The 22,525-nt window shown below is 34.8% G+C and overlaps 2 protein-coding genes across 4 annotated transcripts in view; both read right to left on the minus strand.

The window, feature by feature from the left end:
• LOC136038956 (uncharacterized) overlaps positions 1-22,074 on the minus strand; it is a 25,804-nt gene extending 3,730 nt beyond the window's left edge. Inside the window, exon 1 of one of the 3 annotated variants that reach the window (XM_065722473.1) lies at positions 22,051-22,074. Coding sequence is in view for 1 of the 3 variants with exons in the window: in XM_065722470.1 (XP_065578542.1) it covers positions 590-607 (18 nt within the window). In the remaining 2 variants the exon portion in view is untranslated. Of the gene's footprint in view, positions 1-589; positions 739-22,050 lie in introns of those variants that run through there. The other 2 variants (XM_065722471.1, XM_065722470.1) reach the window with 2 other exon arrangements.
• The window catches only part of LOC136038953 (uncharacterized), a 72,445-nt gene continuing 57,433 nt past the window's right edge, over positions 7,514-22,525 (minus strand). The window contains exon 4 of the mRNA XM_065722467.1: positions 7,514-8,473. Within this exon, the coding sequence (XP_065578539.1) occupies positions 7,739-8,473 (735 nt within the window). The 3' untranslated portion in view covers positions 7,514-7,738. The remainder of the gene's footprint in view (positions 8,474-22,525) is intronic.

Below are 22,525 nucleotides of genomic sequence, written 5' to 3' on the forward strand. Positions count from 1 at the left end.
GAAAGAACAATGAATAAAAAATCTATTAGTACATTCCTTTTTTCTACCTGATTTTTGCTCTAAGTTTTATCTTTACCGTAAATAGATGCATAACAGTGGTCATGAAGTAACCTTGTCTATCTGAATCATGTATTGGATTGCTCCCTCTAAGCAGAATACCATCTGGGTTGGGGAACAATTGTCACATTAAACATGATTATATTTGAAAAATTTGGAGTTGGGGTGGAATAGTTCATTGTTTTTTGCTTTGACACTTTTTCCGTCTCACGAAGAATCTCTTCTTCGTAACCGATTGCCTACATTTGTTCAATAGAATAAAATTGGACTCGTTTGAAACAGAGCTGGGGACAAAGCACAGCAAACACTAAGAAGCCTTAATTTTCAAAATCAAGTCTCGATTGTCTTCGTGTTCCCAAGGTGTACTGTTCCACACTCTGGTGTCATCCAAGGGGGAATGAGTGCTCCGAAAACTTTACTTCATTCAAATAGAGTATTAGTTAGGCAAAAACCTTTTAATGAACGAAATCCCCATCCCAGGTCATTCCCAGTAAAGGAAGCTTAGTCCTAATTTTAATGGTGGCTGGTCTACCTGAATGTGAACTCGCATAATTGACAGAAATACTCACTAAAGATTTTAGGTTAAACTGCTTAACCACATCCTATGATCAAGACACTCCTAACACACTGACCTTGTCAATCCAAAAACACAATTCCTGTTTCTAGATGCTTGCTTCATTTTTTACTAACTGATTACAATGAAGCGGGTTTGACGGGTTTGAAATAAAAAAAAAAAACCTTAATTTTGGGAATTCTCACATGCAGATATAGAATGATCCATCAGCTATCATTAACCTTTTTCACAAGTCAATGACCGATGCTAATTTGGGGCTATTAAAGGATTTTAAAGCGATTAATTTCTTAGATCACAGGAAGGGAAAGGATGTGATTGAGAACTACACCATTTTTGTACCGTAGGACGTCTATGTTGTCTTTTCATATTGATGTCTTTTCAAAGATACTTGATTATTAAAGCAAGTCCAATTTCTAACAACGATATCTACTATGCTTCTAACTTTTGTTTTTCTTTTTTAAGGTTTTTGAATTTTTGTAATCTCTTGTTAAAATAGATACAAATAAATTTTTGCATTTATCAGCTGTCGGGCCCCGGCATTTGGCACACGGCAGGCTTTTACATATAGATTCTCGTTGTCGCTTGTTTTCTAACCGTGGACAATCTTTCCGTCTTTTAATACTGCAGGCTTTTCAAAGATAATTTGATCATTAAAGTAAGTCTGATTTCTAACAACGATATCTACTAAGCTTCAAACTTTTGGTTTTCTTTTTTAAGGTTTTTGAATTTTTGTAATCTCTTGTTAAATATATATAAATATTTTTATAACTACCAGTTTTTGCTTTTTACACAATTTAATGTCTTTTCATATTGTGACAATTCAAAGATATTTGATTATTAAAGCAAGTCCAACTTCTAACAGCGATTTCTATTAAGTTTCAAACTTTTGGTTTTCTTTTTTAAGGTTTTTGATTTTTTGTAATCCCTTGTTAAAATAAATACAAATATTTTCACTATTACCACTTTTGTTCTTTACGTAATTTAGTGTCTTTTCATACTGAGTCTGTTCAAAGATATTTGATTATTGATGCTAGTCCGATTTCTAATAACGTTATTCCAAATTTTCGTTTTTTGGGCCTTCCTACTGACATTTATATAACTGGTTGCGTTCAAAAAGGTTTTCTTATTTAAGGTTTTTGAATCGTTGCAATCCCTTGTTAAAATATATACAAATATTTTTGCAATTACCAGTTTTTTTACTATTTGCATAATTTAATGTCTTTTCATACTGCTTTCTTTTCAAAAATGTTTGACTGCTGAAGCTAGTCCGATTTCTAACAACGATATGTGCTATACTTAAAACTTTTGGTTTTCCTTTTTTAGGTTTTTGAATTGTTGTAATCCCTTGTCAAAATATCAGATCATCATCTTCTATATATATAAAAATAAGTTGTCTGTGTGTCTGTGTGTCGAGTGACGTCATGTTTGTGTGTCGACTGACGTCATGTTTGTCGACTGACGAAATTACAGACCGGGACATCGGGACACAAATGACGACCGGGACACCGGGACATGGGGAATATAAATGACGACCGGGACACTCAAAGAGAAAGCGACCGGGACACAAGGAATGTTCGATACGTAATCACCATCAACAAAGCACCGGGACACAAATGACGACCGGGACACAGGGAATATAAATGACGACCAGGACATAAGTAAAAAAAAAACTAAAAAAACTAAAAAAAGGTAAAGACTACAAAAAAAACTAAAAAGAAAAAAAACTAATAAAAAAACTAAAAAAGCTAAAAAACTAAAAAAAACTAAAAAAGAAAAAAATAAAAAAGGAAAAAAACTGAAAAATAAAGGAGAAAAACAAAACTAAAAAATGAAAATAAAAATTAAAAAACTAAAAAGGTAAAAACTACAAAAAAACTAAAAAGGAAAAAGAAAAAAACTAAAAAAACTAAAAAAAGTAAAAACCAAAAAAAAGACTAAAAAGAAAAAAAGGGGAAAAACACAAAAATTTGTTTCATCATATACCAATTCAAAAACGAATGTATATACAGACCGAGACACCGGGACACAAATGACGACCGGGACACAGGGAATATAAATGACGACCGGGACACAGGGAATATAAATGACGACCGGGACACAGGGACAGAACTACAACGGGGACGTCGGGGGGCACAGGAGGATATATAAATGACGACGGGGACACAGGGAATGTTCGATTAGCAATCATCATCAACAAAGCTCAAGGGCAATCATTAGAATCATGAGGTATAACTAAAAAAACTAAAAAAAAAAGGTAAAAAACTAAAAACTAAAAGAAAGACCAATTCAAAAACGAATGTATATACAGACCGGGACACCGGGACACAAATGACGACCGGGGCACAGGGAATATAAATGACGACCGGGACACAGGGACATAACTACAACGGGGACGCCGGGGGGCACAGGGGGATATATAAATGACGACGGCGACACAGGGAATGGTCGATTAGCAATCACCATCAACAAAGCTCAAGGGCAATCATTAGAATCACAGGGACACAACTACAATGGCGCGTAACTAAAATGGCGCGTAACGACTTACGCGCGCGGGGGGGCTTGGGGGGGCGCGAAGCGCCCCCACCAACTAGGTGTTGAGGTGGCGCGAAGCGCCACCCCAACAGCTAGTTTATGATAATTACAAATTTTCGTTTTTTGACCCATCCTACTGACATTATATAACTGCTTGTGTTCAAACCTGTAAGCTTGATCACGTAGCGAGTAGATTTTAGCTAGCAAAAAAAAACTATTTTCAAAATTCTCAGGTATTTTTCTATTTTGAATTAAAACTTTAACATTATTGCTCAGGCACCTTAAATATTTTTGCAGTTTACATAATAACTTTTGTGATTCTGACCTGAAATTAAAAAAAAATTCAATTTTTTTTCATGTCTTAAAAAGACATTGCTTATACGTATAAGAAAAGAAATCAGGTAACGATGTTTTTCTAACAACGATTTCAACTATTTTTCAAACTGTTGGCTTTCTTTCTTAAGGTTTTTAATGTGACAAATGTGACAACGTCATTGCAATACTGATAACGTTAGTCACATATTTTAATCTAAAATTAAGGCTCTTAACGAATTTTCTCAGACTTCTGACCCATCTAGATCGTTTTTTAAGCCAGAATATCCCAGGATGCCAATTTTTCTGAAAAAATGTAGAGCCGTTTACGAGAAAAAATACACACAAACATACATACAAACACAATTATTGCTCACTTATAAAGACAGTATATGTATATATATATATATATATATATATATATATATATATATATATATATATATATATATATATATATATATGGGAATGTTTTATCCTGGGTGTGTCCAAAAAAGCTAGGTGTGCTAAGGTGAAAATTCAGGAAATGTTGACTGGGATACTGAAATAAATCAAAAGACACTGTGTATCCAGGCTAGCAACATGGGTTATATGCAATATCTTAGGAACAGCTAAGTTTATTAACTCGAAAATTTCAGGGCCTGTACTATTATCACTACTACTGCGGTTGCAACTGTGACTAGTTGTAACCGTGACTGCTTAGGACTGCGGCAACTAGAGATTGTGACCGCGAATGCTCGTAATGGCGACAACTTCTGCTTGTGACTACTTTTAGGAAATGATAAGGGAAATGATGAAGAAAAAGAATGCACACTAGGTGTATACTTATTGCCTAAGGGTGCATCAGTGATATCTCAGGAACAGCTGAGGTTATTGCAATGAAAATTGCAGGGAATGTTCTACAAGGATTGAAGGGCAAAGGACCCCTTTGTCCTTTTTAGATGTCTTCTCTCAACACTGATCAAAAGTATGAAATTGCTGTTTTGTTTAAAATAGTCAAAAGTTCAAATAACTCTGTCTCTTGGTGTGCCAAGCCCCCACGCCACAACCCCTGTTTTGTAATTTATGCAATGTAGCCATTACTTACATACAAGATTTATCATTGAGAAAGAGGGGGAATTTTTGATTCTGGGTGTGTTAGAAAATTCTAAGGGTATTAAATTGAGAATTCATGGAATGCTTAGGGAAATTTTAAACTAAGTTAAAAGACACTATCTGCATCCAGACTATCAAAAGGACGTATCTTCAATATTTTAGAGGTGGCTAAGGGTATTAACTTGAAACATTTAGCACCCCTATTGCTACTACTACTGTGACTGCAACTGCGGCTACTTTTGATTGCAATCTTTTGAGGCTATGACTATGACTACTTATAACTGTAACCACTTGTGACTTCAACTACAACAATGGACGTAAGTTCAGCATTTCGAAGGGGGTGGCAAGAGTAGGTTCACATCTGTGGGCTCTGGAATACCTTTGAGGGGAAAGAGAGGTTTTTAGGTTTATGAAAAACACATGCCTAAACTTGTTTTTAAGCTGTCTGAAAAGTTATTTTAGGAAATTAGTTTATAATGGTTACCTAAAACCCACCCACCAGTAAAAAATAAAGGTTGTGCATGTCTGCCCCAAGTCTTCAATAGCACATTTTTTCTAGCGGTAGCGAAGAATATAAACCTGGCGAACCTAACCTGGCGAATGCTCATTGGTGAATTCTTGGTGTCCAGCGTGCACAAAATGTATCATAAGAATTTTCTTTATATTTATAATATTAAAAATGTTCCATCACACGGTAATACTGTTTCTAAAGCTACAAATTTTACTAGAAAGTGTTTTAATTCTGAACTGACTGACCATCTCGATTTTTTATCAATAGCTTTTCTCCTTCTTTGGGGCAAAATTGTTCTTCTCGTAAAATGGCAGAAGACGCAACTTTGTTGTGGCGAATTTTTTTCCTAATTGGAAAAGGCCCTAAGTCTTCAAATTTTCTTTTGAATTAGCCTTCTCCTGATTTTAGAACCATTGTTTCAGTGCGATCACCCCTGGATAACAACAAAAGAGAAACGTTAGCATCCATCCGTGATAATTCGTCTTGAAAAGAATAGTAAACTTTTTGCAATTTTGTATATAGGAACTTGTAACTTCTGAGAAATGACTCTGTGATACACTAAATTTGATAGTGTAATTTTCACCAAGAACACTCACTCTTTTGATGGTGCTTTTTCCTTATTTTAAAAAATAAACAAACTTTCTTAGATTCGTAGCTTTTAATGAATACTCATTTTGAGTTTACATTTGGTAATGATTAATTATCCTTTTCTTATATTTTAATTTCATAGAAATAAAGAATCATACGCAGCGCAATAGCGCTGCCTAAGTAAAGAACAATGTGGGCACAATGTATACTTTGTGTTTTTTTTATTCTTTTTTTTTTTAATTTACAAAAGGATCGGAAATTATGTATTTGAGGGATGACAATCTCCTGCAGTCCTCAGGGCAAGGGTTGTAAGTTATATCCTAGAGGCATATAAAGTTTATATAGAAAGTGGGATTGTGTAAACTTTGGAGGGGGACGAATGGATTGTTAATCAGAAGTTTTACTGCCTTTTTTGAGATTCAGAATGATGGGAGAGTGAATACCCCTCCACACCTCGTATTTTCCTGAAATGCAACTGACAGAAATTTTAGATGGCCATTAGTTGCCATAGAAATTTCGAAAAAGGCTCATTCAATTGGAAATTGAAAGGGCTAGTGCAGTTTTTAATAGTCTAAAATGATTGGAGGGCAACTAACCCCCTTCTCACGACCGCCATTTTCCCAAAGACATCCAATCAAAATTTTGAGATAACCATTTTGTTGTTCAATTTAAATGAAAGTTCCAGAAATTATGTCTGTGAGGATGACACCCCCTAGAGCCCTCAGGGCAAAGGCTGTAAGGAAATTATGTGTTTGAGAAGGACAACTCCCTCCCTCAGCCCTGAGGACATGAACCGTAAGTTGTGCCCTGGGGGCATGTAAGGTACATATAAAAGGTGTGATCGTACAAACTTTGGCGTTTTTACATAGAGAAATTTAAACCATGGAGAAATTTACCATGAGGGAAGAGATTTTCAATGAAGGGTTCGTAGGATTATCTTGCATTATTTAGAAAAACAATAAGAAAATAACTAAAAAAAAATTTCAACTGGAAGTAAAGAGTAGCATTAAAGTTTAAAACGAACAGAAATTATTATGCATATAAGGGGGTTCGTCTTCTCCTCAATACCTTGCTCTTTGCACTAATTTTTTTTTTTAGTAATTTCAACTACTTATTCTACGGCCTTTATGATTCAGGGGTCATTCTTAAAGAACTGGGACAATATTCAAGCTTTAGTGTAAAGAGCGAGGTATTGACGAGGTGGCGAGCCCCGTCATATAAATAATAAAATATACAAATATAGAAGTTCGTTAGGTAAGTTAATTCGTAAGTTACGTATATTTATTACAAATAAAACCGATCATAAGAAAAAATAGGAAGTTCTAGTTGCCTTTTCAAGTAAACAAAAATTGGAGAGCAACTAGGCCTCTTCCCCCACCCCTATTTTTGTCAAAATCGTCCCATCAAAACTATGAGAGAGCCATTTAGCAAAAAAAATCAATATGCAAATTTTATTTTAATTATTCATGTGCGGTGAGCCAAAATCAAAGCAAGCATTAATTCAAAAAATTTCAGAAATTAAATTAAAAAAAAGTTTTTCAACTGAAACTCAGGAGCAACATTAAAACTTAAAACGAACAGAAATTATTCTGTATATGAAAGGGGTTGTCCCGTCCTTAACGCTCCGCTCTTCATGCTAAATTTTTTTATTTTTTAAAAAGTAGAGTTGTGAGGAAGAGTCAAATTTAGCGTAAAGAGCGGGGGTTGAGGAGGTGACGACGCCTTTCATAGACAGAACAATTCCTGTCCGTTTTAATTTTTAATGTCGCTCCTTACTTCCAGTTAAAAAAAAACTTTTTTTTTATTTAACCGTTAACATAGAATGCTCAAAATTCAGCAAATCATCACGGTTACGAATTTGTTTATTAAAACTCCAGTATAAAAATATATTTCGTTTTATAGCGAACATAAGCACAAAACTTGGATATCATGAATAGTATCTATGCCTAAGATAGTTATAATAATATCCTGGAAAAATTCCTAGCACAAAACACTCAACTTAGATCAACTAAACAGTTTTTTAAAAAGTAATCATTCTAAAGTTTAACTTGATTGCAACTTGGGGTGCTTTAATTAGGGTAGATATCTCTTCTGTACGATGGTAAGCTATTATACAGCTGAGGGTAATAGTTGACAGCGTAAGCGGGGTAGCCGTAATATCCCCAAGGATATCCATATCTTAAGTAGTTAGAATAATATGCTGGAAAAATTACTTGTGTACTTGGCAGTTGGTTCTGATTTGGTACTGAATAAATATTGCCTGTGTCACTGAAGGTGGCACTATTGACTTTTTCCTTATCAGTTTGAGGTGTATTTGGTGTAGTAGCTGGTATATCAACTGCATGGGACGGTTGCGTAGTGACAGCTATACCCTGCAACAGTTGCTGAAAAGGCATAACAATTCTTCCAAAAGGATTGAGCCCATCTGAAGATGCAGGGGATGCAGCTGCAGCTGCATTGTTAGCATAGGATGCAGGCGCAGCAGGAGCTATTCCTTGAAACATTTGCTGGAAAGGCTGAAATATACCTCCAAAAGGTCGTATTCCCTCAGGAGGGGCTGTATCACTCCCAAGGAAAATGGGACACATATCACCAACGCCAAAGAAAGTCATAACACCACACTGAAATTGTCTTGATTGTATTACTAACTGTTCAAAGGAAGGTCTTAGGGGTGTAAATAGGCTCCCCAAACCGGCCTGCCTTCCAAACCGATTTGACCGTGTTGTAAAATTCACGTTGACTTCTGTTGGTAATGGGTTTCCCGTGACTGAGGTTACACAAATGGAACAAACCAGTAGACAAACCTAAAAAAAAGCGCATTATATAATCTTAAACATTTTATTTTTATCATTATTATATATTAAGTAAAAGTATAGCACTTGTTACGAAAACATCAAATGATTAAAATTAAGAAGATATTTAAGATATTTTTGTGTACTCAAATCTATAATCCAAAGCCAAATATTTGGAACGGTGTCAGCGCTAAATCCATCTTCTGTTGATGATTTTTATCTTAACCAGATAAGTGTTTTCCACAGCTTTGGTTGAAGATAGCAAGTCGTTCCAATGTGTGCAAACCTTAGTAAAGAAATTATGTCTTCCAATTCTTCTGCTTACTCCAGGCTAAAATAAATTTCGTGGGTGCCATCGTTTTAATTAATTTGAAGGGAAGTCGAAGATGCGTTACAGGTCAAAGTGAACCTTTCACTGGTCAGTTATTTTTCTTAGAAACTAGCCAGTGAGGAAAATTGAACAGTCTGTTTGTACTATTTATTACAAGGTCAGAGACGGGATGCAAGTCTTGTTAAGCAAAGAGGGTAATTTCTAGCTACAGGCTCTTCTTCCATTATGCCAGATATGAAACGGCATTTTTTCCCTTTTCAAGTCGCATATCTTAAACATATCACCATTAAACTTGTTTACGTTGTTCTTTGTTTTTTTTTAAAGAAAAATGTAGAAATTGTTATTTGATTTCAATTCACCTGACTGACTACCCGTCTGATTCACTGTATTTCAAACTCCAAGCTGTAAGAAAGATTTGGTCCTATCCCCCTTTCCATGGCTGTAATGACAGAGAGACTGAGATGGCTAAGACATGTTCTGCGGTTAAAAGACTGCCGATTGCCAAAGATTTTGCTTTCTTACCAACTATCTAGGGCCAAACACAAAACTAGTCGTCCCTAAATTCGGTAAACACAGGTCTTAAGGAAGGATTAAAGGGAAGTTACAATTTCTTGGGAAGGTATAAAGAGGAAGGTTTTATATAGATTGGGATGAAGTAGGAACGTGCATAGCTTTTTTGGCCACAGATAACTTGGTGTAGCAGTGCATAATTAGCAGTAATGGTAATTCTTCTGAAAGGCAAGATGTTTCCAGTGTCTATTTTTTGGTGCAGGGATTTTTGTCCCTCCTAGAAAATTTGTGGACTTTCTTTTGCAATGCTCTGAATGCTGTCCTTTTGGAGGCTTTTCTTTCGTCCTTTAAAGCAACAAGCGTTTCTGCAGTGCAGAATTTCCTAGTACCTTATTTTCTCTTTCCTAGAACTTCCCCAGCAGCCTCCTATTCGATTTTTTTAATGTCTGCCAGGGTCTCACTGTTGTCTCCTTGTCTATTGTATCAGATTCATGCTCCAGTTGTTCCAGGACCTAAAAGTGATTTCTCAACTGCAGGTCAAACTAAGCTTGTATTTCTGGAACTTAGAGTTTTTCCGTGTCAAGTATGGGGGGCGGTCTGGATTTCTCCTGATTAGAAATTTTTAGTTTTACTGCTGTTACTAGGAGGAAATGATCTGTCCCACTATTTAATCCGTTGGCAGCTCCTCTGAACACTCTGCAGTTGACAACAGATGATATCCGTTTCAGATAGGTCAATATATAGTCACATCTAGCAAGGGTACGGCCATATCTTGATTTCCCCTTGAATGTGCGGGATTTCTTGTGCGGAAAGAAATCATTTTCTGCTAACGTATATTTTTTTTATGGCCAGTAGTAGCAGCCGTTGGAGCCAATCCACAGACCAATCCTTCCATTAACGTTTCCAGCATGAATAGTTGGTCTCGATTTGAGCAACAGTCTATCATCTACTGGAACAGATCATCGATTCATCTTTGGGTATATGTGACTGAAATTCTTCTTTTGAGAATGTATGTGGATGCAAAAACTTTACTTGACAAAATACAATTTTTTTTTCTTTTGAGTACCTGTCTCTGAAGTCCAAGAAAAAAAATTAGGTTCAGGACCCTATTTTAAAGAGTTTTCAAAATTGGCACAGGCTCATATCAAACAGTTCACGATAAAGAACTGTAAGTAAGGAGTTATGGGGCTCGATAGTAACCATAGAAAGAAACACAGTCTTAATAAAAATATATTCAAGATTTTAATCAAATTTTGATGCTAGTTCAAAATATGTAAAATTCATCAAATTTAATGGTACTTATCAAAACTTTCAAGCGTCAGAGCATTTGCCTAACTTTTGACAAGGGGAGTAAACACCCCAAAACATCAGGTGATTTTAATGAAAATCACATCGTCAGATTCAGCATAACAGAGAACCCTAGTGTAGAGGTTTCAAGCTCCTATGTACAAGAATGTGGAGTTTTGCGTTTTTTGCTAGAAGAAATCACGGATACGTGTTTATTTGGGGGGTTTTCGTTTTTTTTCCAACCAGTGATCGTAGGAGATCGGTAGAGGGCTCATTTGATCGGAAATCAAAAGTTCTAGTACCCTTTTTAAGTGAAAAAAATATTAGGCGGCAGCTAGCCCCCCTTCCACCCTCATTTTTCCCCAAAGTCATCCGATCATAATTTGAGATCGCCATCTTTTTCAGCATAACCGAAAAATCCAATAAATACGGCTTTAAAGATGAATTAGCCCCCCACAGTCCCTGGGGAAAATGCTGCGAGTTATGAACTGTGTCTATTGTTTATGCGTAGTATTGGTTAGTGGGAAGTATACTGACGTTTCCAGGGTAATTTTTTCTGGTGGGGGGAGGTTATGTAGGAGGATCTTTCCATGGATGAATTTCTCATGGGGGAAGGGAATTTTTCATGGAGCATTATTTAAAAATATGATCGGAGATTGAATAAAAAAACAAGTTTTTTTCAGCTGAAAGCAATGAGCAACATTAAAACTTAAAACGAACAGAAATTATTACGTATATTAGTGGGATGCCCCCTCCTCAACACAAACTTTAGCTTTAGGGATTTCAACACAAACTTTAGGGACAGTATTCAAACTTTAGTGTTAAGAATAAGGTATTGAGGAGGGGACAACCCCCTCATGCTCGGAATAATTTCTGTTTGTTTTAAGTTTTAATGTTGTTCCTTGCTTTCAGTTGAAATTTTTTTTTTATATTTAATTCCTAAAAAGCTGCCTTTTGTGTTGACAATTTTACCAATTCTACTTCTGGATCCACGGATTACGGATTTCCGTCGATGTAAAGAAATCCTAAAATCTGCTTTGTCAACGCTAAAAAGTGGCTCCACATCAACTAAAATTCTTCAGTCGAAAGTAAGAAAATATTAAAAGAATCAAGATCTCGGTATTCTTACGATGACGCAGAGGAAAGAGGTGTGCTTCCTCATTTTAGGTGCATAAGTTTAATCCCGCGTGTCGTAAGGAAGCGGTTTAAACAATTTATGTGCTAAAATTTTATTTAAAGATTAAGGAATTTTTATAGAATGTTGATCGAATAACTCTTTTCTTAAAAGTTATTTTATATAAAAAAAAGAGGTATTAGGGTATGTAAAAAGAAAAATAGTACTTATTTGTTATTCTGACTTTTATAGACACCAAACTGGCCATAAAGATCAGACATTGGCAAACTGGAGTGTCAATTAGGGAGAGGAGTTGCCTCCTTGATCTTTCACCCCACCCCTTAATTTAACTTTTTTCAATATGGAATTTTCAATGAAACATACCTTTATTTGTGTTTTCAAAAAAAGAAACAAAGTTCAAATCCTAGATTTCAGAAATACAATCTTCCTCTCTCTCTCTAGTCTCGTGAATTGATGCTATTACTTTCAATGATGTTCTTGCTGGATTTAATATACTGATGCGCTCATTGTGCAAAATATGTTTTATGAGCTAAAAAAGGAATGGCTTCTCATAACATTCGTTTGAAAAAAAAAAATCGATGTGCCTGATATTCATATTTAAAAGACATTGGAGGCAACGCTTCAGCATTGCCTATAATAAATAACCATAAACGCTGCACCAGTAGTGGCAGATCCAGGGGGCACGGGGGTGCCCCCCTAAAGAAGTGGTGGATTTGTGGTTGGGACTGTTTCCTCTGGTTTGAGTTGGGACGAAAGTTATTTTTTTTGTAGTTGGTTTTTAATAGTTAAAGTTTTAATACGTTTTTAATTATTAAGACTGTTTCTTTTTGCAAACAAGTTTGAAACAAGGTTCTAGTCATTTTATGCGGTCTCTGTTAGATTTTACTAGTTTCACCGACAAAAGGTGTTTAATTAAACTTAGGTTTATCAAGGGAAGCTGTCCGTATTACCAAAAAAACAACAACTGGGAGGTGAAATCTTCATTTCGTAATAACAAGGAGGAGAAATTTAAAATCCTATCTTCTTTAGGTTGTGGAAATGATATTTCAGGATTGTGCTGTCACAACGGGACTGAAAAGCAAAATATTTAATTCTTTTTACTGTCAAAAATTTGTTTTCGAGTCTCGCTATGATACTGATGTGAAGAAATTGATATCATTACTTTTTTTGGCTGTCTATTTTGGTTTTTCAAGTTTGCCTTTTTTGCAAAGCAGGGTCGTTTTTTCAACAATGCTGTTATTTAGGGGATTTGTATCATAGAAAGTAAATGAGTTGTAACTGATTATTAAGTTGTAACTGTAGAGTTATGTTGAGTAGGAAGCAGAAATAAGTTGTGGATATTGGTATAAATGACTCGCTTTATGGTTGTTAGGTATTTGGTTTTGTTTCTTCTAATTTTTTCTTTTATTGAATTTTATTCGTCTTTTAATTTTGATATTTTCATTGGTTTTTATTGGTTTGTTTTGCACAATGACTCTCTGCGTTTGTTTTTGGTTTTTTCTTTGTCTTTTTTCTTGGCAATTTTTTTGCGCTGAAGGAGAGAGGCGGTTGTCCTTTCAAAATATTCAGTTTGTAAATAGCGACGTAGACCACATTGCCTTTCCATATCAAACAGAAACAACTTAGAGACAATAGGGAAATTTTTGCAAGACAGTGGAATTCAATCCAGTTAATATTTTGGCCCTATGTCCAAGTTCCGTCTTCAGCACAACACCAAAAATATATATAAACTTAGATAAAATGTGAAAATTAAAACTAAAAGTGTTTTTAAGAAACTTCTTAAAAACATTTTGGCCTAAAAAACTTTAAGGCCAAACATTTTCGTTTGGCCTTAAAAAAACCATTTTGATCGTTCCTTCTTTATACTATGGTGGTTCAAAATGATCGTTCCTTCTATGGGCAATGCGGTTCAAGAAATTATCTTCAATTTTTTGCTCTAAATGACTCATTAAATGCTCAAAAATATGTCCTTCTAGCTGTAAGAACATTATCTGCTTTAAAGACCAATTTTTTATATATGTAAACACCAAAAATATATATATAAACTTAGATTAAAATGTGAAAATTAAAACTAAAAGTGTTTTTAAGAAACTTTTCAAAACAGCCCTAGCATCCTTACTTCAACGAAGCTGAACTAGGACTCTAGGGCCGAAATGTTCGCTGAATTGAATTCCACTGTCTTGGAAAATTTCTCCTATTGTTTCTTAGTTATTTTTGTTTGATATTCAGTTTGTGTGTGTTTTTTTTTTCAGCATTTTCGTTTGGCCTTAAAAAAACCATTTTGATCGTTCCTTCTTTATACTATGGTGGGGTAATGCGGTTCAAGAAATTATCTTCAATTTTTCGCTCTAAATAACTCATTAAATGCTCAAAAATATGTCCTTCTAGCTGTAAGAACATTATCTGCTTTAAACACCAATTTTTTATATATGTAAACACCAAAAATATATATATAAACTTAGATTAAAATGTGAAAATTAAAACTAAAAGTGTTTTTAAGAAACTTTTCAAAACAGCCCTAGCATCCTTACTTCAACGAAGCTGAACTAGGACTCTAGGGCCGAAATGTTCGCTGAATTGAATTCCACTGTCTTGGAAAATTTCTCCTATTGTTTCTTAGTTATTTTTGTTTGATATTCAGTTTGTGTGTGTTTTTTTTTCAGCATTTTCGTTTGGCCTTAAAAAAACCATTTTGATCGTTCCTTCTTTATACTACGGTGGGGCAATGCGGTTCAAGAAATTATCTTCAATTTTTTGCTCTAAATGACTCATTAAATGCTCAAAAATATGTCCTTCTAGCTGTAAGAACATTATCTGCTTTAAACACCAATTTTTTATTCATTTAGCCATCACGCTACTATATTAAGAACTGTGCGTAAAACAAAATCAGTCACAACAGATGACTTGTCAAACTTAATAGCAAAAATTTCCCTAAGTTTGTCACGTCTGTTGACTCTTCAAATTTAAGAGCAGCAATTCCATTTGCCTCGATCTTTGGCAACTGATGACTATTTCTACATCAATTTATTGGCTTGACCAAGCAGGACAAAGCTTAAACTTGTGCCCCGTCAGTTACCTCGTAAATCTGAATAGAAAAATGTCACTTAAGCCCCATTCAAAGTGAGATTTTACTTATGTCGATGTTTAGCTAGTGCTAACGTGAACTAAATATAATTTTTCGTTGAATTTTTAAGCTGATCAGAAGATGCAGATTGGCTTCAATTAGCACTCGCTAAATCTCAATAATAGTAACGACTCATTGCGAACAGGAATTTAAACAGAGCTACCTTATTAATAATTTGTCTCTTGAACGAACGAAATAATAAGCCAAAAATGTTTCGTTCACATAATCCCTTTATTATCACACAAAACATAAAAATTTTGCTAAGTTCGCCACATTCTTTGATTCATCAGACTAAACCAAAAAGTGTCATTTTACCAGAATTAAATTGAATCCTCGTCAATCACTCATTTAATTAATGACCAGATAATGTTTCTGATTCAAACATAATTTTCTCTGATAGAAGTAACCCTTACCTTACAGCTCATCTTATGGGGGCTGTATAGCGCATACCACTTAAACCAATAGCTGACTATGACAAAAAAATAGATTATAACACACTGCGTTAGCTTAGCTTATGTAATCGTAACCTTGGGAGAAGACTGCTTGGTATTCCAATATGCTGATTCTTGGATCACCTCCCCGATATGCCAAATATTTATGTCAAAACACTTTCGTCATCATAAAACGAGATCCCCTTGCAAACGCTTAGAATTTAGACTCAATGTATTTTTATGTAAAAATAAAGGGCATTTGGCTAACCTAAAACGTGTGAATCTCATTTTAAAACAAAAGAGAGGGGAGTTGTCTCTCCTAAATCTATACGTTCATCTGTAAGTTTTCTTTTACGGTGTACTGACTTGCTGAGGTAGATTTCCTTGTCTTAAGTAACTTTTTTTTAACAATAGGCAAATGCTTTACCCTTGTAATTACCGTTGTAGATTAATTATAGGTTGGTGAAACCAGCAGCAGTGATGCAGGGAAATTGGAGCGCGCCCATCCCCTCCCCAAACAAAATCCTAAACTTTACTAAATTTTGTCCACTTGCTGTTCAAACTATCTAATATTTTTTTTTATTATTTATTTAAAACATATTTTAACATTGATCCCCCCCCCTCTCAACCAAGCAAAATCTTGGTAATGTGCTGGTTCTTAATAATTCTAAAAAGAGTGTAATCAAATCATTTCTTTCGATAGTATCTTATCAAACCGTTCGTCGTAACGAAATTTTGATACCAATAGTTATATCAAACGAATTGAATTTTTATGCTTATTTTAAATATATAAGTTTCATCAAGTTTAGTCTTACCCATCAAAAGTTACGAGCCTGGGAAAATTTGCCTTATTTTAGAAAATAGGCGTAAATACCCCCCTAAAAGTCATAGAATCTTAACAAAAATCAGACCATCAGATTCAGCGTACCAGAGAACCTTTCTGTAGAAGTTTCAAGTTCCTATCTACAAAAATGTGGAATTTTGTATTTCAAACAGTTCGTGGTAACGAACTGTAGTAAGGAGCGACCCGGCTCAATAGTAACCAAAACTCTAAAAAATGGAATTTTGATACCAATAGCTACATCAAAAGAATCGCATTTTAATGTTGATTTTAAATATATAAGTTTCATCAAGTTCAGTCTTACCCATCAAAAGTTACGAGCCTGAGACAATTTGCGTTATTTTAAAAAATAGGGGGAAACACCCCTAGAAGTAATAGAATCTTAACGAAAATCACACCATCAGATTCAGCGTATCAGAGAACCCTACCGTAGAAGTTTCAAGCTCCTATCTACAAAAATGTTGAATTTTGTATTTTTTGCCAGAAGGCAGATCACGGATGCGTGTTTATTTGTTTTTTGTTGTTTTTTTTTCCCAGGGGTGATCGTATCGACCCAGTTGTCCTAGAATGTTGCAAGAGGGCTCAGTCTAACGGAAATGAAAAGTTCTAGTGCCCTTTTTAAGTGACCAAAAAAATTGGAGGGCACCTAGGCCCCCTCCCACGCTAATTATTTTACGGATCAAAATTCTGAGATAGCCATTTTATTCAGCGTAGTCGAAAAACCTTATAACTATGTCTTTGGGGACGACTTACTCCCCCACAGTCCCCGTGGGAGGGGCAAGAAGTTACAAACTTTGACCAGTGCTTGCATATAGTAATTGTTATTGGGAAGTGTACAGGCGTTTTCAGGAGGATTTTTTTTGTTGGGGGGAGGGGTTGAGAAGAGGGGGATATACTGGGGGAACTTTCCATCGATAATTTGTCATGGGGGAAGAAAATTTCCATGAAGGGAGCGCAGGATTTACTAGCATTATTTAAAAAAACAATGAAAAAATAAATATGAAAAAGTTCTTTCAGCTGGAAATAAGGAACAGCATTAAAACTTAAAACAAACAGAAGTTATTACCCATATGAGGGGCTCACCTCCTCCTAATACCTCGCTCTTTACGCTAAAGTATTTTTAGTAATTTCAACTATTTATTCTACGGCTTTTGTGGTTCAGGGGTCATTCTTAATGAATTGGGACAAAATTTAAGCTTTAGTGTAAAGAGCGAGGTACTGACGAGGGGGCGAACCCCCTCATATATGTAATAAAAATATGAGAATACAAAAGTTCTTTAAGTAAGCTAATTTATAAGTTACGTAAATCTTTTACTAATAAAAAGATTCGTAAAAAATTAAAAGTTCTAGTTGCCTTTTTAATTAGCCAAAAAATCGGAGGGCAACTAGGCTTCCTCCCCCGCTCTTTTTTTCTCAAAATCATTCGATGCAAATTTCGTTTTAATAATTCCTCTGCGGAGAGCCAAAATCAAAACATGCATTGATTCAAAAACGTTCAGAAATTAAATAAAAAAAACAAGTTTTTTTAACTGAAAATAAGGAGCGACATTAAAACTTAAAACGAACAGAAATTACTTCGTATATGAAAGAGGCTGCTTCCACATCAACGCCCCGCTCTTTACGCCAAAGTTTTTTACTGTTTTAAAACGAAGAATTGAGAGAAAGAGTCAAACTTTAGCGTAAAGAGCGGGGCGTTGATGAGGAAGCAGCCTCTTTCATATACGAAGTAATTTCTGTTCGTTTTAAGTTTTAATGTCGCTCCTTACTTTCAGTTAAAAAAACTTGTTTTTTTTATTTAATTTTTGCCAGAAGGCACATCAGAAGACAGATGCGTGTATATTTATTTGTTTTTTTGTTTGTTTGTTTTTTTCCGGGGGTGATCGTATCGACCCAGTGGTCCTACAATGTCACGAGAAGGCCCATTCTAACGGAAATTCAAAGTTCTAGTGCCCTTTTTAAGTGACCAAAAACATTGGAGGGCACCTAGGCCCCCTCCCACGCTCATTTTTTCCCAAAGTCACCGGATCAAAATTTCGGGATATCCATTTTGTTCAGCATTGTCGAAAACCCTAATAAATATGTCTTTGAGGACGACTTAATTCCCCACAGTCCCCGGGGAGGGGCTGCAAGTTACAAACTTTGACCATTGTTAACGTACAGTAATGGTTATTGGGAAGTGTACGGACGTTTTCAGGGGGATTTTTTTGTGTTGGGTGGGACGGGGTTACGTGGGAGGATCTTTTCAAGTAGGAATTCATCTTGAGGAAAGAGAATCTCCACGATTTTCTAGCAAAATTAAAAAAAAAACAATGAGAAAATAAATAATGAAAAGTTTTTTCAACTGGAAGTAAGGAGCAGCATTAATACTTAAGACGAACAGAAATTATTACGTATATAAGGGCGTTCGTCTCCTTCTAAATACCTCACTCTTTATGCTAAAGTATTTTTAATAATTTCAAGCATTTATTCTACGGCCTTTGTGATTTAGGGGTCATTGTTAAAGAATTGGGACAAAATTCAAGCTTTAGTGTAAAGAACGAGGTATTGACAAGGGGCGAACCCCCTCATATGTGTAAGAAAAATATACAAATATAGAAGTTTGTTAAGTAAGTTAATTCGTAAGTAATAATTTCTGTTCGTTTTAAGTTTTAATGTCGCTCCTTACTTTTAGTTGAAAAAACTTGTTTTTTGTTATTTGATTTATAAAAAAAAGTAAGCAGAGTCTATCAAGACGAAAACTTGAAGCTTATTTTAGCTGTGTGAAACCTATTTTGAAGCTTATTTTAGCTGTGTTCGTTTTAAGTTTTAATGTCGCTCCTTACTTTTAGTTGAAAAAACTTGTTTTTTGTTATTTGATTTAAAAAAAAAAGTAAGCAGAGTCTATCAAGACGAAAACTTGAAGCTTATTTTAGCTGTGTGAAGCCCGAGAATGAGCCTCGAATTCTTTTTATCTCTGATACATTCACATAGTTTATGTTTCATTTTAGATATTCTTACGTTTGCGTCTATGCTCGAAATTTGCAAGGTATGCAGACAAAAACATTATGTTTTCACCGATTGTAACTTACAACACACTTAGAGGGGGACAAGGGAGCCTAAATGAAGCCAGTAGCTGTTGAAATTAATTTATTTTATTTTGCCCTGATGCCCAGAAAATGCCCAAATATTTCTTGTCTATGATCATCTTGCAACTTACTAGGTATACAAAAAGGAAACAACTAGTCTAAAAGATGAAATTATTTTTGAAACAATTTCGGTTATCAATTCTTTATGCTCCAAAATGGGCAAATAAAAATAATTTTTGTGATCTGCATAAACTTTCGGGGGAAGAAGGATAGACCAATGGACCATAACACTACTACTAATACGAACAACTCACTGCAGCGCCAAGCCCCCAGGGGACAACACAGCTATACACGCTCTTGCTCCATCACAATCTATTCAAATTCTCCCTCTTTAAATCCTTCCAAGAAGCCCCCATTTCTCTTCGATCATTCCTTACGACATCCACTCATCCTCATTCGGGAATGACCTGCTTTTTGTTTGGCCCTAGATGGTTGGCAGACAAAGATGACCTTTGTTAATCAGTCATCCTTCAATTTGAAACCGTTAAAGCATATTGACAGGACTAAGGGATTCTCTATTAAGATAAAATTAAAAGAAAGAAATCTGGCTGTATCGATTTGAGACCTCCGATTTATTTGCAGTTTTTCGGGTTTTTCTGCTTTACACTTTTTTCCACTATCCACTATGCTCATTCTTACACCTCAAACAACAAAAGAAGAAGAAAAACAAATAATAGCTTAGAACTCATAAGTAAGATACATTTTTTTTTAATTATTTCCAAATTTTTCAAAAAATTTTAAATCATTAAATATCTTATCATTACTAGTCCATAATTTTATAGATTAAACAGTTCGTGGTAACGAACTGTAGTAAGGAGCGACCCGGCTCAATAGTAAAAAAACTCTAAAAAATGGAATTTCGATGCTAAAAGATATATCAAAAGAATCGGATTTTTATGCTGATTTCAAATATATAAGTTTTATCTTTGTCATCAAAAGTTACAAGCCTGAGAAAATTTGCCTTATTTCGGAAAATAGGGGAAACACCCCCTAAAAGTCATAGGATCGAAAATCACACCATCGCATTCAGCGTATCAGAGAACCCTATAGAAAAAAATTCAAGGTCTAATCTACAAAAATGTGGGATTTCGTATTTTTTGCCAGAAGACTAATCACGGGTGCGTGTTTATTTGTTTTGTTTTGTTTTTTTTTTTTCTTCTTTTTCCCAGGGGTCATCATATCGACCAAGTGGTTCTAAAGTGTTGCAAGAGGGCTCATTCTAACGGAAATGAAAAGTTCTAGTTCTCTTTTTAAGTGACTGAAAAAATTGGAGGGCACCTAGGCCCCCTCCCACGCTCATTTTTTCCCAAAGTCAACGGATCAAAATTTTGAGATAGCCATTTTGTTCCACATAGTCGAAAACCATAATAAATATGTCTCTGGGAATGACTTACCCCCCCCCCACAGTCCCTGGGGGAGGGGCTGCAAGTTACTAACTTTGACCAATGTTTACATACAGTAATGGTTATTGGGAAGTGTACCGACGTTTTCAGGGGGATTTTTTTTGTTTGGGTGTGGGGTTCAGGGGAGGGGGCTATATGGAAGGATCTTTCCATGGAGGAATATTTCATGGGGGAAGAGAAATTCAATGAAAAGGGCGCAGGACTTTCTAGCATTACTATTAAAAAAAAACAATGAAAATATAAACATGAAAAAGTTTTTTCAATTGAAAGTAAGCAGAAGCATTAAAACTTAAAACGAACAGAGATTATTACGCATATGAGGGGTTCTAAAAATACTTTAGGATAAAGAGCGAGGTATTTAGAAGGAGATAAATACTTCGATCTTTATGTTAAATTATTTTTAGTCATTTCAACTATTTATTCTACGGCCTTTCTGATTCAGTGGTCATTCTTAAAGAATTGGGTAAAAACTTAAGATTTAGTGTGAAGAGCGAGGTATTAACGAGGGGACAAACCCCCTCATATATATAATCAAAAATACAAGAATATAAAAGTTTGTTACGTAAGTTAATTCTTAAGTTACGTATAATTTTTACTAATAAAAACGTTCGCTAAAAATTAAAAGTTCTAGTTGCATTTATAAGTAACCGAAAAATTGGAGGGCAACTAGGCCTCCTTCACCACCCCTTATTTCTCAAAATCGAAAGTAAAACAGTTCAAAATAGGGATGATACCTTTTTATTGACAGTGAATAGATATAAAATTATTTAAATATCCAGTTAAATAATTTTATATCTATTCACTGTGAATAAAAAGATATCATCCCTATTTTGAACTCTTTTACTTTCGTCATGGAAAGGCAGTGTGGTCTTCGAAGTTATCTATTTCTCAAAATCGTCTGATCAAAACTAAGAGAAAGCCATTTAGCCAAAAAAAAGAATTAATATGCAAATTTCATTTTAATAATTTATGTACGGAGAGCCAAAATCAGACATGCATTAATTCAAAAACTTTCAGAAATTACATAAAAAAAACAAGTTTTTTGAAATGAAAGTAAGGAGCGACATTCAAACTTAAAACGAACAGAAATTACTCCTTATATGAAAGGGGCTTTTCCTCCTCGACACCCCGCTCCTTGCGCTAAAGTTTGATTCTTTCTCGCAACTCTACTTTTTAAAACAATAAAAAACTTTAGCGTAGAGAGCGGGGTGTCGAGGAGGAAAAGCCCCTTTCATATAAGGAGTAATTTCTGTTCGTTTTAAGTTTTAATGTCGCTCCTTACTTTCATTTCAAAAAACTTGTTTTTTTTTATTTAATAAAATATAAAAAATGACAAATAATAACATATAACTCATAATTAGAATACATTTTTTCCTTAACTTTATTTCTAAATTCTTCAAACCTTTTCATGTCATTAATTGTCTCATCATTACTATTCCATAATTTTATTCATCGATAAGTTAACGAGGACTAATACACTGTAGTGATAGCTATCAGAGCAGAGAGCGCCTTGCTCGTTCGAGTATTATAATTTTTACAATCAGACCTAACCTGAAACATGCCTGAGAAGCATAAAGGTACATTATTATTATCATTATACTTAAACATAAATAGCAGGACATAGAGTGCTATCCACTTTTTATTTATTTATTATTATTATTATGAATATTTATAGATGTTGTGATTCATTACAGTTTGATAAAGCTAATTTAATGAATTATCTTTCTTTGTGATTTTTTTCTCCATTTTTATGAAGCAAAGGATTTGCATGTTCAGTGTTTAAATGTTTAATGTTATGAGATCTGTTTCTTAATCCCCCTCCTACAGGCCATGAAGCCTTTGTGCAATTTGTAGATTGTTGTGTAATTATTTTACTG

The sequence above is a fragment of the Artemia franciscana genome, chromosome 18, assembly GCF_032884065.1.
Source record: "Artemia franciscana chromosome 18, ASM3288406v1, whole genome shotgun sequence".
Taxonomy (NCBI): domain Eukaryota; kingdom Metazoa; phylum Arthropoda; class Branchiopoda; order Anostraca; family Artemiidae; genus Artemia; species Artemia franciscana.